This window comes from Terrapene carolina, unplaced genomic scaffold, assembly GCF_002925995.2.
Source record: "Terrapene carolina triunguis isolate 2854851 unplaced genomic scaffold, T_m_triunguis-2.0 Scaffold165, whole genome shotgun sequence".
NCBI lineage: Eukaryota > Metazoa > Chordata > Testudines > Emydidae > Terrapene > Terrapene triunguis.
In genome coordinates, this window is record NW_020664516.1 from 390,027 (window position 1) to 406,739 (window position 16,713).

At 48.2% G+C, this 16,713-nt stretch overlaps 1 protein-coding gene across 1 annotated transcript in view; it reads left to right on the forward strand.

The window, feature by feature from the left end:
* The window catches only part of LOC112104250 (uncharacterized protein KIAA0895-like), a 44,204-nt gene that overhangs the window by 21,913 nt on the left and 5,578 nt on the right, over window positions 1-16,713 (forward strand). The window contains exons 4-6 of the mRNA XM_026653823.1: window positions 9,062-9,194; window positions 11,366-11,671; window positions 14,835-14,932. Coding sequence (XP_026509608.1) covers window positions 9,062-9,194; window positions 11,366-11,671; window positions 14,835-14,932 — 537 coding nt within the window. The remainder of the gene's footprint in view (window positions 1-9,061; window positions 9,195-11,365; window positions 11,672-14,834; window positions 14,933-16,713) is intronic.

The following is a 16,713-nucleotide window of genomic DNA, read 5'->3' on the forward strand; positions in this document are numbered from 1 at the left end:
AAAATCAGGAAATAGCTACAATAAGTTTGCACGTGCACCCTTAACTCGGTCCTCTTGTGCATATACATTCTAATACACTGCCCTCCACCTTGTCTGACCACTTAGACATGTGCAAAATAAATACAAAGGGGAGTGAAACATTGCCAGATCAGAACTGTCCACTCGCCCCGTGGGAGTGTTTTACAGCCATTAGCACAGGTGTCAATGATGACATGCAGGGAAGACAGTGGGGGATCAGGCAGTCTTTACCTGTACAACAACATGCTGCTATTTCTGCGGAATCACAGGTTCATTCAAGCCCCGATTCAGGAAAGCATCCCTAGTGAGGGCAGCACTTAAGGACATGCATAAGTCCTATTGCACATGCTTAAAGTGCTGTCCTGAGACACTGCTTCAGTGTGCAGGTTGGACATTGCACAGTGTAAGAAGGAAGTTGCTACATTTATTTTTAAATAACTCAATAGAGCAGAGGTGCACACAGAACACTTGTGGCCAAACCAAACTGAAATCAACCCTTTTCGCTGTGCAAGTTCCAGGCACTATTTTTCACTCTGTCATTCCGCAACCGATGATTTTTATTCTATTAAATGAGTGCAGCCCAGCCTCGTCACAGCTCACTGTCCTGCCTGCACTCCTGAAGTGGATTATGCTCTCAGTGAGGCTGGTGCAGATTTGAAGCTCATTGACTTTAATGGATTTACTTCAGATTTGTCCTGCCGTAACAAATTTGGATTAGAACAAGTCAGGAATCCGTGGGACCCTTGCCTCATTCCCAGAGCCCCATCCATCCTGTGCACTGAATGAGATAGGACTTTTGGGGGAAACAATAGTGTGTGATCATGTAATTAAAGACTGCACTGTAGTACTATAACGCACACGCATACATGGGTCAGAATTAAGGTTACTTGGGCAACCTTAACTTTGGCATTTCTAAACTTTTGAGTGTTCCACTTTGTAACCTTAAAGTTCTTTTATCTAGATGATTTGGCTGGCCCAGGGGTCAGCAACCTCTGGCACGCGGCTCGCCAGGGTAAGCACCCTGGTGGGCCGGGCTAGTTTGTTTACCTGCCGCGTTGGCAGGTTCGGCCGATCGCAGCTCCCACTGGCCGCGGTTCACCGTCCCAGGCCAATTGGGGTGGCAGGAACCCGTGGCCAGCACATCCCTCGGCCCGCAGCAGGTAAACAAACTGGCCCGGCCCGCCAGGGTGCTTACCCTGGCGAGCTGCGTGCCAGAGGTTGCCGACTCCTGGGCTAGACCAACACAAGAACTCAGAAAGCAAGCCAAGATTGGAATTCATCTCAGAATATCCTATTGGTTAAGGCAGAGTGCCATTTCATTCAGTTCACACTTGCACATTGAATGAAACCTGGCTCACAGTGTTTTTTGTAGGACTTGGAATTCCACATGCATGTGCAGACCAGCTATGCTTTGCTGTGAAACACAGAGACTCACAGAGCAGGTGCAGCACAGGTGCAAAGAATCATTACAGCCTCATAGTTCAGCTGAATTGAAGTTGATTTTTTGCTGGAAAACTGAAAGGCGCTTCTCCTCACTAAGGACTATGGCAAGCTTTGACTTTCCAACCTGAAAAGCTTCACCCCAAAATAAAACCAGTGGAAAGGGGATTTTTAATGGAAATGGTCGGCAACCTTCACTGTAAGTGCCTTGCAGCTCCAGCCATCACTGCAATCCAAAGTGCTGAGTTCACCTGGTGCGTCACTGGGCACTGACATTTGGGACACCCTGGTGGGTTTGCTGTCGGTTCTTTTCATCAGAATATGTTTTGCTGTTATCATTCCCTTTGTATTGCAGTGTCTGTCAAACCATTGCTTGTTCAACACGGGATTTCCAATAAATCGCCGTTAGTTGAAATAACAACTTTGCCTCTCTAGTTCCTTTCCCCATCTGACGCGCTCAGTGGTTCCGTGAGCTCACCCACAGAAAGATGTGGACTATCATGCTGAAAGCTCCAACCCTCATTTACTCAGTTGAGCCAGGCTGTACTGGAGAAACCTGTGGCAAAGAGACCCATAGTCCGTACTGTGCTGTGACCCCACTGCAGCCAGTGGAGCGTATGACAGTGTAAAACAGCTGCTGGTCGAGAGCCAGCCCAAAGAGTGGAAGACAATGCTCTGAAAAATGGCTTTACACAATTGTACTTGATCCATGTGGCTCCCAGGGCCTCAGTGTGATGTTTTTTTCAAGTTCCCAGGACTGTCAGTCCCCTTGTTACCCCTCTGCCTGCAAGTCAGAGACTTGCAGGTGCTTAAAGGGATGTCAGCTCCCGGACGCCACTAGCCTGCTAGCCACCCACACAATCTCGGGGCTGTGTCAGCCCTTACTTTGCCTTAACAGTAGGTGAACCCCTTTGAAGCATTCCCCTGTGATATCCAGCCCATCACAGAAATATCAGGTTTGCTATCCCCAAGGGAACAGCGTACACACCAGCTTGTTTGAGTCAACTGAGGATCAGTTCCTATATAACATCACAGCACTGAGATATATTTATAGTGAAAACAAGTTTTTTATCAAAGATAAAGATTTAAGAGATACTGAGTAAGGATAATGGAAACAGAAAGGTTATATATAAAACCAAACCCATACACGCTTTCTAGAGACTAAACCTAACCTTTACAGCCTAACCACTTGTCTAAAAGGAGCCTTACCTCACTTGTATGTCCTTCACAGTGCTCCCAAGCAGGGCAGGTTGGCATCCTGTTTTCAGGAATGTGATCACCCTGTCCAATTCCTTCCTCAGGTGCAGGATAAAGAGGTGTCCTTTTGCCTTCTTCTTATAACCCCCAAAATTCATTGTTTCGTCCCCAGGGTAAAGGGACTTACAATGCTTCATTTACATGTGACCCGAGGCAGAGAGGTGAACATATATCCTTTGTCTGGCCGAAACCTGTTTCTCAATCCTCCCTTGATTCAGACTTTATTAGAAATATATTTTTGGTATACACACACACACACACAAAACATCGTACATGGTATTTGTACATATATGTCACAACCAATGTTAATGACCAATGTGACCCTTGCTTTTATTGAAGACCCCACCTGTATGGAGAAATACTATGTAAGCCATGTGCTAGGGGTGGTGAGATTGTGAGGCCTGTGTGATGTTATGAGTTTAATATAATATCTCATTGAAAGGTGACAGGGCCAGAAAGAGTTAATTAACTCACAGACTGACCTGCCCCAGAGCCGAACTTTAGAAACTGGTTAGGAAGCTATGTAAATGAACAGAGCTTTGAAATGCAAGTCTGCATTGTTAGAGATAGAAGGGTAGATGTTTGCTCAGGTCTTGTGATATAAGCAAACAAGTCTTGTCTATTGCTATAGCTTTGATTCAAAGATCAAAAAAGGAATATTAACATTTAGGAAGATACCTAAGTGAAATAGTATTATTGTCTCTATGTCTCTTTGAAGGTCGTGGTAACCTGTATCTGAACTGTTTAATGGATAAATTATCCTGTGCTAATTGCCATAATGTTTAGGAGAAGGGAAGTTAAGCCTATTGTTTTCTCAGGCCAAAAGGCTGCAGGAAATATATAAAAACCCTGGGACACGATCCTTCTTCATCTCAGATCTGCTTTGGGTTTCAAGAGGGGGAAACCTTAAGCCATAAGGATTGAGATCCCCAGTCACTGACTGGAGTCACCCTGAATATGGACATTGGACTATACCCTATGGACTATTTCTAAAAGAACTTTTGGCAACTACAAGCTCATCTCTACTATGCATCTGAACCTCAAGAATTGAATTCAAGTCTGTATGTATATTGATCTGTTAACCAACTCTCTCTCTCTTTTCTTTTTTAATAAATTTTAGCTTAGTTAATAAGAATTGGCTCTAAGCATGTATTTTGGGTACGATCTAAGTTATAATTGGACCTGGGTATGTGGCTGACCCTTTGGGATTGGAAGAACCTTTTCTTTTATATGGTGAGATAAGATTTTCAGTCATCATCATCATATCTGACATGTGTCTGGATGGAGGCCTGAGGCTGGGCACTTTAAGGGAACTGCGTTGTTTGAACTTCTGAGTAACCAGTGAAGTACTATAGAAGCTGTTCTGTGCTGGCTTGGTAAATTTAAGTATTGGAATATCCACCAGCATTTGGGGTTTGTCTGCCCCATTTTGTTTGCAGTTCACCCTGATTGAGTGACCTCAGCTGGCTCCCACAGGCAGCATTGTCACAGCCTGTCAGGAGTTACTGTTACAGAACAGTGAACCCTTTGCCAGTTGGCAGTGAGGGGCTCTGAGGGTCACACTTGGTAGTCTCGTTTTCCCCAAGAAACTGCTTTGCCCTTTATGAAGGTGTTAAAATACCGTGTGCCTGCAGGCTTCAGAGAGCAGCCCCTCCATTGCAGACCCCAGAAAGAAGAGCATAGGAGAGACAAACATTAGCAAGAGCCCAGAGCATCCCACACAAATCTCCTTCGGTCCCCAAACCAATCTTTATAAATGTACCACGAGGGTACGTTCCTCCCTAAGTCCCCAACAGTAAGTCCTGCCAGGCTGGTGCCTCATCACAGGCAAGGCCAAAGGGAACTCAGCCTGCACGTCTCGGCCCTCATTGCTCCTAAACGGGAGACCACGAGAGATGGAAGACAGTACGAATAAAAGTGGGTCTCAAGGCGGCAGTCGCTGCCTGGGACATGTTACTGCAGGGGAATCTGCAGGTTTGGGACCATGGCACGCACAGTGAATAAGAAATAAATATTAAAGCAGAAGCAAAACCTGAATGAGCAGAGGACTTCCTTCCTCCGGCATTGTGTTGTGGCACTGGTCTAGGTGTAGCCACTGGCACAAGTGCCAGAGGGCACTGGAGGAGGAGGAGTTCTTTGCTTGTGTGAGGTTAAGCATAAGCCCCAATGATGCACCTGTTACAATGAACATAGTAATACTGTTCACCGTATTATTCTTCCTTTACCTTAATTTCCCCACACACCTCCCACCTGCAATTTTCTTTACATTCTCCGGGTATGTGGAAATGACTTTTTGCGGCCTAACTCAAGTTAGCAAAAAGCAAATGTGTTCAGGCAAAAGCAAATACACTATCTGATGTCCCTGAAAGTTCGTCTTAGATCTGCCACACTGTTCACCCCGTGCTGGCCTTTCGATGAGGCTGAGACCACTGGGCCAAAGTTAACCTGTGTAAGTTCTGACCCAGGAGTTGGTGAGCCAAAGTGCCCGGTCAGCTATGGAATATTTGGAGTGGGCGGCACCAGAGGGTATGTTTCAGTGTAGGCTAGCCATGTCTCTGGCTGTGGGGACTGTAAGGTAATTGGGAACCTCTGGCTGGACTTAGAACAAAAGTTCCCCAAGCTAGGTGAGCCAATGCTGCTGCTCCTATCAGAGAGAGCAGGAATGGGCCACCTGGTTGTTTCAAGTTCACCAGCAGATGGCGCACAAACAAGAATCTAAAAATCTTGTAATACATTCTCATCATGGATTGGCCATTATACCAGGCTGCCGTATGAGGCAGCCAACATTCTGGCTGTGGTTTCGCACAGAAAGGACCCAATGTGACGGAGTTCTACTGGCTGCCTGGATGAAATACTTATTACAGGTGTAAATGAGGCAGCTAATTTGAGAGACCTAGTCCTGTGCTGCAGTGGTTTGAAGGGTCTGTGTTTCTGGGAAAGAAGGGTTTTTTCACAAGTGGGTCATAGAGATTAGCCTCTAAGGCCTCTACCAGAGAAAATAGAGTTACTAAGAATGTCACAAGTCACCGCTGAGATCCTAGTGAGCTCTGGTTACTTCATTAATTGGAAAACTTCTTCTGTCCTGTCTACAGTAAAAATCCCACAAACCAAAACCCAGCGCTGTGGTTGTTCAGAACGGATAAGAGTGAAGAATGTCACAAGGCATTTGATGCAGACCAATATCCTCATTTCTTTGAAGGTGCTAGTAGAGTTTGATGTCCAGGTGGAGCCTCACCTGTGGGGAGAAGTGGGTTTGGTCACAAATGGCAGATGGGACCAAAAGGCCAGCCAGTCACTTTCAGAACCGCAAGTCAAGCAGATAAAAAAATGTGCTCAGATGTAACACAGCTTTCTGTTAGGAGTGAAGAAATTCCAGGAGTTTCTGTAGGAGAGAAATTCTACTTTAATCACAGACACAGAATCACTGGTCACAATTCTTGACTCCAAAATGGGATGGCCGGTTTTAGCAGCTTCGGAATTACAGAAATGTGTTCTGAAGATAATATCTTATCACTGTGCCACCTGGTACAAACCGCCTGAAAACTTCAAAAGCACTTCTGCTGTTAAAGATTAGAAAGACCCAAATCCCATTCTCAGAATCTCCTTTGTGGAGATTCTGTTCCTGTTGCTGCAAAGACTGAATGACACTTTCTGCTTATGACACATAGCAAACTTCATTACCAACTCCCAGAGTACTTTATAGATTTGTCATCACCCTCCATTTGCAGAGTGGAAAACTGAGGCACAGCAGAGGGAGGAAGGGAGCTGCCTGAGGTTACGCAGCCAAGTCCAGGGCACTTGGAGAGAACTCTGATCCTAGCAGGTGATTTGACTATTGTCAGTGAAGAATGATGTAAGCTGGAAGCAGCTCAAAAAGAGAATTCAGCAGAGGGACTATAATGCGGGGTTTCCATGCAGTGATACCAGAATCCATGCCAGCTTTCAGAATTCCACTGTGACTTCAAGCCCCACTGGCAAAGCTTGAGTAAGAACTGGTGGCCAGTTCTACTGCTCTTCCCCTTCCCACCCCGATCCATAAAGCTTGTCAACCTGTCAAAGAAAGCTATTAGTTTGGTTTGACGTGATTTGTTCTTGACAAATCCATGCTGACTGTTACTTATCACCTTATTGTCTTCTAGGTATTTGCAAATTGATTGCTTGATTATCTGCTCCATTATCATTCCGGACTGAAGTTAAGCTGACTGGTCTGTAATTCCCTGGGTTGTCCTTATTCCTCTTTTTATAGATTGATACTATATTTGCCCTCTTCCAGTCCCCTGGAATCTTGCCTGTCTTCCATGAGTTTTTGAAGCTAATCTGTGGCTGGCTCAGATATCTCCTCAGTCAGCTCCTTGAGTATTCAAGGATGTAGTTCATCAGGCCCTACCGATTTGAAGACATCTAACTTGTCTAAGTAATTTTTTTAACTTCTTTCCCTAATTTAGCCTCAGATTCTACCTTACTTTCACTGGCATTCACTATGTTAGATGTCCAATCGCTACTAACCTTTTTGGCAAAAACTGAAACAAACAAGTCATTTAGCTCTTCCGCCATTTCCACGTTTTCTGTTATTGTCTTTCCCCTCTCATTGAGTAATGGGCCTACCCTGTCCTTGATCTTCCTCTTGCTTCTAATGTATTTGTAGAATGTTTTCTTGTTACTCCTTATGTCTCTAGCTAATTTAATCTAGTCCTGGTGATTTATTACTGTTTAATTTCTCCTCAAACGTCCTCTATTGATGCCTCAATCTGGGACAGTTCCTCAGATTTGTCACCTAAAAAGATTGGCTCAATTGTGGGAATCTTCCTCACACCCTCTGCTGTGAAGAGTGATACAAAGAATTCATTTAGCTTCTCTGCAAGGGCCTTGTCTTCTTTGAGCGCTCCTTTAGCGCCTCAATCATCCAGTGTCCCATGGATTGTTTGGTAGCTTTCTGCTTCTGATGTACTTTAAACATTTGTTAGTTTTTGTGTCTTTTGCTAGTTGCTCTTCCAATTCTGTTTTTGGCCTGCCTGGTTATACCTACACTTGACTTTCAGAGTTTATGTTCCTTTCTGTTTTCCTCAGTAAGATTTGACTTCCAATTTTGAAAGGATGTCTTTTTGTCTCTAATCTCCTCTTTTACTCTATTGTTTAGTGGTGAAGATTTTTTGGTCCTGTTACTGTTTTGTTTTTATTTGGGCTGTAACTATAGTTTGAGCTTCTATTATGGTGTTTTTAAAAAGTTTCCATGCAGCTTGCAAGGATTTCACTCTTGTGACTGTTCCTTTTAATTTCCATGTAACTAGATTCTTCGTTTTTGTGTAGTCCCCCTTTTTGAAGTTCAGTGCTACGGTGGTGGGTTTCTTTGGTATTTTCCTACCTACAAGACAGTTAAATTTAATTACATTGTGGTCGCTATTACTGAGCAGTTCCAGCTATGTTCACCTCTTGGACCAGATCCTGTGCCACTCAGGACTAAATCCAGAACTCCCCCCACCCCCCCGTTGTGGGCTTCAGGACTAACTGCTCCAAGAAGAAGTTGTCACGCTACCTGGAGTGGCTCACGACTGTGAGTGCCTACCTCAAGGCAGACTGTCAAAAACAGGGCAGACACCCCAAACTGCTGGTATGTTCTATAATTAGATTTCACCAACTCAGTACCAAATGTGAACTCCTGGATCACCATACCTGTCTTCCCATGGGGGCACAGACAGTCCCGTGAGACTCTCCAGTCTATTTTGCCACCCAGACAAACTGAACTTAGTGATAAATGGTCACTTACACCCAAAATTACACCACATTCAGGCTGCTTCCAGTCCCAAGAGACCAGTCACTTAGCCCAGATAAATTGGTACCTAGATCTTACACCAAAGACAATGCCTGTCCCAATCCTGTAATAAACTATCTAAAGGTTTATTAACTAGGAAAAAGAAATGAGTTACTTACAGGTTAAAGCAAGCAAACAACACACAGAAATGAGTTATCATCTAGATTCTGAGAGTGACAGAATTGTAGTGATCTGTCAATTCCAAGTGCCTTTCAGGGCAGACCCAGGAGGTAGCCCCTGGGTATCTCTGGCTTCAGTTTGGCTTCTCTGGCCCTGAGAGAGTTCAAACAGCGAAGAGATGAAAAATCTCCCCATCAACTATTTCTGTTTCCCGCTTCCAGCATTCAAAGCCAATGGACAAGGCCGGCACATACTGTTCCATGAGTGGACTGGGCAGTTAACAAAGCTTTTGTCTTATAATGGCCCACCTAAATTTTGATAGTCCTTCTGGGAGTGCACAGTATCACCTAGGTGTGCATGGGGCTGCCGGTTGTGACCATGCCATCATCCTGACCCTTATTCTCCATCTGCCCCCAGGTGGTTGTTAATCTGACTGAGGATCTGCTGTCCCAAGCCGTGATGATGGTGGAGAACAGCCGGCCCACCCTGGCGATTAACCTGGCCGGAGCCCGGCAATACTGGCTGGAGGGCATGCTGCGGCATGAAATAGGTCAGAGCCGGGCTGGAGGCATGGGCCATGCGTGGCGCCGGGGACGTGGAGCCGCACAGGGACTCGCCTGGAACTAACGCTCCTGCTGTTGAAAGGGAATAAAATGGAGCCGCATGTTGCATGGCCTTTGTGGGGTGGGGTGGGCAGAAGGAGGCTGGAGCCTATCATGTCACAGAGCCGGGAGGCAGTCGTCCTTCCCTATAGGCCTCTGGGGTAACCACCCTGGAAATAACACCCTGAGCTGGGAGCACCTCAACCTCTCAAAGCTACTGACGATAGGAGGGAGGGAGGGAGGAGAAGAGCCAGAGGTGGTGAGGGCTGCAGAGCCTGACTGGATCCAGTGCCAGGACCCCTTGGAGCTGGCTCTGCACAACGGTGGGTTGAGGACTCGGCCCTACATGGAGAATGCCGATGGAGGGAGGCACAGAGGGGGTTGGTTGGGGCAGCAGGCGGGGGTAGGACGCCAAGAAAAATTGCTCAGAATTTTTCACAGTGGACATTTTTTTCATTGCAAAATGGCCCTTTCTTCTTCAAAGGCCTCTGTGATCCCCATGGGGGAGTTGCCCCTTGGCGGCAAGCACAGAGCCCTCTTCGAAGCTGTGTCCATTGGGGAGCAGGACCTCCCCCCAGGTGGCACTGAACACATGGCACTGATGGCTGGAAGAGCCGAAGCACTCTCGGCCGTGCCCATTGCTGTGAGGGAGGGTTAACGCGAGTGCTGGAATTAGTTGAAAAGGTGTTAGTGTAGTATTAGGACAAGGCAGGATGGTGTTAGGGCGGTGTTAGCGCAGCGTAGGAGCACTACCACCACAGTTACACATGGGGGAGGGATAGCTCAGTGGTTTGAGCATTGGCCTGCTAAACCCAGGGTTGTGAGTTCAATCCTTGAGGGGGCCATTTAGGGATCTGGGGATTGGTCTTGCTTTGAGCAGGGGGGTTGGACTAGGTGACCTCCTGAAGTCCCTTCCAACCCTGATAGTCTATGATTCATTAAACTAGGGTTGCAAAATCAAGCTTTCAGAAGCACCAGAATTAGGGCTCCCCCTCCAACCTCCCTTTGGTCTCCTTGTGCATATGCATTAGGATATAGGCTTTAATTGCAGGATCACATGCTACCTTTTCCATAGGACCCTGCCTCATTCGGTGCCCAATGAAAGACCATTCAGAGCTCTCAGCCAGAAGGGTCCAGACAAAGGTGTCGCCTCCCAGGAGGTGCTTTCTCAGGGCTAGGATGGGAGATGGCAAGGAGAAACCTGACGATCAAGGAGGAGACACACATTGGAAGGGGTGCCAGTGCCACCTCGGCATCCCAAGTGCAAGTGGTGGGGCGAGGGCTCTAGAGCAGGGTTCTCAACCTTTTTCTGTCGGAGGCCTCCCCCAACATGCTATAAAAACTCCACGGCCCATCAATGCCATATAAAAGCCAGAGCCAGCGTTAGAGAGGAGTAAGCAGGGTAATTGCCGGGTGCCCCAAACCACAGGAGGCCCCGCAGAGCTACGTTGCTCAGGCTTCAGCTTCAGCCCCAGGTGGTGGGGCTCGGGGCACCGGGCTTCAGCCCTGCACAGTGGTGCTTCAGCTTTCTGTCCTGGGCCCCAGCACGTCTAACACTGGCCCTGCTTGGCGGAGCCCCTGAAACCTGCTCACTGCCCCCCCCTGGGGGCCCCGGATCCCTGGTTGAGAAGCACTGCTCTAGAGAGAGGCCTGAGGGAGGGTTGTTCATTTCTAGTTATTGAACCATGGAGCCTAGAGTTTGTAAAAGTTTGTTAAACTCAGCAGTGAAGCCATCTGGCCCCGGGGGACAGTTTAGATATCAAAGGATTAATTGAGTATTATTCCAGCCCTCCTGCCACCAGTCCTAGAGCATAGCTAGTGGCTGCTGTGCCTCTTAGCGCTGAGGGAGAAGATCAAATGTCAGAGGTTTTGTCAGAGAGACAAGGTGGGGGAGGTAATACCTTCTATCGGACCGACTTCTGTTGGTGAGAGAGACCAGCTTTTCTTAGCCTTGTATCTGCTGAAAGAGCAGCTGTGGGGTTTGTCATGTCCCTTATCAATGTGGGGAATGATTTCCCCCCAATGCTCCTGATTTCCTAGCCCCATTGCCCAGGGGCTTTCACGGGGTGCGTGAGACACGGGTTGTAGCTGACTAATTTCTCTCCCTTGTCTTCTCTAGGCACGCACTACATCCGTGGGGTGAATAATGCCCGCCAGCCTTGGCACAGCATGGAGGGCCGTAAGCGGTACGGCCTGAAGCCTGCTAACCCCACAGAAGAAGGCCTGGCTAGTCTGCACAGTGTCCTCTTCCGTAAGCAGCCCTTTCTGTGGCGGGCAGCGCTGCTGTACTACACCGTCCACCAGGCCAGTCACATGTCCTTCAGCGCGCTCTTCCAGCACTTGGAGCAGTACGTCCAAGACGCCCGGGTCCGGTGGGAGTACTGCGTGCGGGCAAAACGAGGCCAGACTGACACCTCACAGCCAGGTGGGCAGATAGCGCCACGGCAGAGACAGGCCCGTGGGTGGGGCTGGGACTTGGTGGTTAAGACACTGGGCTGGGAGGCTGGGGTCTGTTCCCAGCTCTGCTACTGCCCAGGGGTGAGTCCCTGTTCTCCTGCCCTATGTTCCAGCTTGTCTCAGCCAAGCACGGAGGGTCTCTTGCTGGGTGTGTGCAGGGCTGGGGACTTGCTGTTTTAGGTGGGGATTGGCAGGAAAGGGAGGGTGAGCGTGGAGGGCAGGTGGCAGGAGGGGGATGGTGCAGACACCCATCAGCACAGGGTCCAGCATGAGAACTGTACAAGGCAGTGGTGTCACAGCTGGGCCCTGCTCTGGCTAGTGGAGTCCGTGGTGGCCCCTGCCAGCAGCTCCTTTCTAACCTGAGCTCACGTGGCTGGGGAAGGGGACACCCTGGTGGGGGGGTGTCTTCCCTGAAAGGTTCTCCCTTTCTTGTGTCGCTGACTAGCTTTGAAGGTGACCCTTTAAGTCCTCTGCAAAAATGAATTAAAAAAGTAGCCTCAGGTCCTAGCCCAGCCCGTCATTTGGCTGTGCGAGAGACCCACATGAGCCAGAGGAGAAACTGGCTGACTGTAGAGGGGTAACAGTGAAACTGACTAGATGGAATGTGGGATATGGGGATTCTGTGCACAACTCCTCTGACACCCCCACGCCGGCACCTCAGCCTCGCTTTTTGCTGTAGCACTTGCAGAGTTGGGTCTGTCCAGGGCTTTTCAGGAAGCGTTACGCAGAGTCCAAGGCAGCGTTACGGTAGCCGGAGCCCTGAACTTGGGTGATAGTAACAGCTCCCAATTGTTGTCACAGACAGGGGAACCAGCCTGTGTGTTTATCAGACAGATACTTACACTTAACACTCAGAACCCTTGTAGACAGTCGTTGAAATACTGTGATTACAAAGAGCGCTGCCGCTGCTCACGCTTTTCATAGATTTATAGATTTTAGGGCCAGGAGGGGTCACTGTGACCATCCCTTCTGCCCTCCTGCATACACAGCTGGAGAATGTCACCAGGGATCCCTGTAGCAGCCCCATCCACTCAGAGGGACTTAGGCGCTTGATTCCCATTGGTTTCACTGGGAGCTAGGCACTGGAATACTTTTGAGCAGCTGCCCCTGTCTTTGTTTAAAGACTTCAGGTGACAGTGAATCCACCACACCTCTGTGTCAGTTTTTTCAACGGTTAGTCATAGAACCATAGAATATCAGGGTTGGAAGGGACCTCAGGAGGTCATCTAGTCCCACCCCCTGCTCAAAGCAGGACCAATCCCCAGACTGATTTTTGCCCCAGATCCCTAAATGGCCCCCTCAAGGATTGAGCTCACAACCCTGGGTTTAGCAGGCCAATGCTCAAACCACTGAGCTATCCCTCCCCCCGAGTTAATTACCCTCATCTAGTTTCAACTCCCAGGCCTTGGATTTTGTTCTGACTTTATTTGCTAGATTAAACAGTCCTCTACTAGTGCGTCACTTGTGGGGTATTGAAAACTGTGTTACCATTACCAGCGCTACCACTTTAAATTATAACGGGTTTCCTGCTCCTGCTTGCAGGCTAGGGGGCTCGGTAGGGAAGTGTGTGATCTGGGCATAGCAGCAGTCAGTCTGTGGAAAGCCAGCCTAGAGCAAAGTGGGGTGAGTTAGGCCTCTCTCTCTGTCTTAGGGAGCAGCCTGCTTCGTCTCTCTCTGGGTTTTTTGGTTGTTTTGGGATCTGGACTCTACGGGTACATCTACACGTGCAGCTAGGGGTGTGATTCCCAGCTCGAGCTAGCTCTCACCCAGCTAGCGCACTACAAATCAACTGTAGCCATGAGCTAGGCATGCTGAGTATGGGCCAGACTTTCAGACAGGTACATACTCAGGGGTGGCTGGTCCGTCCTGCAGCTCGCACTGCCACAGCTACGCTCTGGTTTTAGCACCCTGTCTCTCCTCAAGCTGCGCCCCAGCTCCAAGTGTAGACATAGTCTCAGAAATGACGTAGCACTACATGGCAGCCTGCAGAAAGAGTATTTCTGTTTTTCTTCTCTCTCTCTCTGTGTGCGCGCGCGCGCTGTGAACGTAACAGAGAATGCTGGGACGGCTTCTTTAGGAAAGAAAAATAAAAGAGGATGACGAAGAGTAGAGATAAAATGGCTACCTACTGCAGTCTGGAGAGTTTCCAATTTAATGGGGGGGAAAAAGGAAGATTTTGCAACATACATTCAGAGACTTGAGCAGTATTTTTACGCGTATGCTATAGAGGATACTGATAAGCAGAGGGCTGTTTTCCTAACGTTGGTGGGGAAAACGACATTTACCATGCTTAAGCTTGTGTTGTCCACAGAAACCTGCTAAGCTGGAGTATAAAGGAGAGTCTAGAACAGTGGTTTTCAACCTTTTTTCATTTGTAGACCCCCTAAAAATTTCAAATGGAGGTGCGGACCCCTTTGGAGATCTTAGCCATAGTCTGCGGACCCCTAGGGGTCCCTGGACCACAAGTTGAGAACCACTGGTCTGAAGAAACCAGATCACACAGCTTCTCTCAGAGCCCCCTAACCTGCAAGCAGGCCCAGGAAACCCCTTATAGTTTAGTGATAGCTTTAATTTTCTCCTACGCAGATTTCATCTCCTCCCTCTTCACCCCCTTTTCCAGGTCAGTAATGAATATATTGGAGACCGCTGGTCCTAGTACTGACCCCAGCCCATTGGACTTGCTTCTGACCTCACTTACACCAGCTCTTTCCTAGTCTAACTCTAAGGGATACCTACACTTGGAGCTGGGGCTGCAGTGCTGAGCGTGTGTAGACGTACTCACGGTAGTGCTCATCGAGCCAGCGCATTACAAGCAGGAGTGGAGCCACAGGAGCACTGGCTACCCCATGTACAAACCCAGGGGGCCTGGGCGGGTTTGTACTTGGGGCGGCCAGCCCGTGCCACTGCTCTGCTACTGCAGCTGCACTATGATCCTTTTAGCTGATGAGAGCCAGCACGGTATGTCTGTGTGAGCTGGGCACTGCTCCCCTCGCACCAAGTGCAGACACCCTCAGCTGACGTCTGTTGAAATGCTGTTGATTTGCACCAGAGTGGGATGAAAATTAGGTCCGCAGCAGCCAGCATGTTGGGAGGTGGCTGGGCTCCCACTTCTCCTCCTTACTCTCTTCCAGGCTGTTTCAGTAAGGATCAAGTGTATCTGGATGGAATTCTCCGGATCCTGAGGCATCGGCAGACTATTGACTTCCGGTTGCTGGCAGCACTGGGCAAGGTAACAGCCTGGAGTGATGGACAGAACCTGTTTCCTGATGTGAAATCAGTACATGGGAACGGTTCTGCTGCAGGATGGGCCATGGTTTATGGATTATTTATGTGACGATTTTACACCCCCAGCCAGTGCAATAACCAGGGTTCTTCCCCTTGGTCTTAGGGACGTAATCGTAAACTTTGCTATTTGATTAATGTAAATACTCAGGAGATTAACATGAAAAACCCAGCTTTGGTCATTAACCCTGTTCTTAAATGATGGAATTTAGCACAAATACCGAATAGAAAATTACTGCGGAAAGGGATCTGGGGATTATAGTGGATCACAAATGAGTCAACAGTGTAACACTGTTGGGAAAATGCAAACATCATTCTGGGATGTATTAGCAGGAGTGGGGAAGTGGGATACTATGAGAAAACACAAGGAGAAAGGTACAAGATGGGAAGCCTCCTGATTCATACTGAGAAAGTAGGGCAATCGGCTAGTTATCTTAGGCGCATGTACACGAACGCAAGGAGCCTGGGAAACAAGCAGGAAGAATTGGAAGTCCTGGCACAATCAAGGAACTATGATGTGATTGGAATAACAGAAACTTGGTGGGGCAGTTCACATGACTGGAGCACTGTCATGGATGGTATAAACTGTTCAGGAAGGACAGGTACGGGAGGAAAGGTGGAGGAATTGCACTGTATGTAAGAGAGCGGTATGATTGCGCAGAGCTCCAGTATGAAACTGGAGAAAAGCCTGTTCAGAGTCTTTGGGTTAAGTTTAGAGGCGAGAGCAACAAAGGTGATGTCATGGTGGGCATATGCTATAGACCACCGGATCAGAAGGATGAGGTAGACGAGGCTTTCTTCGGACAACTGAAGTTTCCAGATCACAGGCCCTGGTTCTAATGGGGGACTTCAATCACCCTGACATCTGCTGAGACAGCAATACAGCAGTGCACAGACAATCCAGGAAGTTTTTGGAGAGTGTTGGGGACAACTTCCTGGTACAAGTGCTGGAGGAACCAACAAGGGGCCGTGCTTCTCTTGACCTGCTGCTCACAAACAGGGAAGAATTGGTAGGGGAAATAGAAGTGGGTGGCAACCTGGGCAGCAGTGACCATGAGATGGTTGAGTTCAGGATCCTCACAAAAGAAAGAAAGGAGAGTAGCAAAGTATGGACCCTGGACTTCAGAAAAGCAGACTTAGACTCCCTTAGGGAACTGATGGGCGGGATCCCCAGCGAGGCTAATATGAGGGGGCAAGGAGTCCAGGAGATCTGGCTGTATTTTAAAGAAGCCTTATTGAGGGCGCAGGAACAAACCATCCCGATGTGCAGAAAGAATAGCAAATATGGCAGGCGACCAGCTTGGCTTAACAGTGAAATCTTCGGTGAGCTTAAACTCAAAAAGGAAGCTTACAAGAAGTGGAAATTTGGATAGATGACTAGGGAGGAGTATAAAAATATTGCTCGAGCATGCAGGGGTGTAATCAGGAAGGCCAAGACACAATTGGAGTTGCAGCTAGCAAGGGATGTTAAGAGTAACAAGAAGGGTTTCTACAGGTATGGTAGCAACAAGAAGGTGGTCAGGGAAAGTGTAGGACCCTTACTGAATGGGGGAGGCAACCTAGTGACACATGATGAGGAAAAAGCTGAAGTACTCAATGCTTTTTTTGCCTCGGTCTTCACAGACAAGGTCAGCTCCCAGACTGCTGCACTGGGCAACACTGTATGGGGAGGAGGTGAGCAGCCCTCAGTGGTGAAAGAACAGGTTAAGGACTATTTAGATAAGCTGG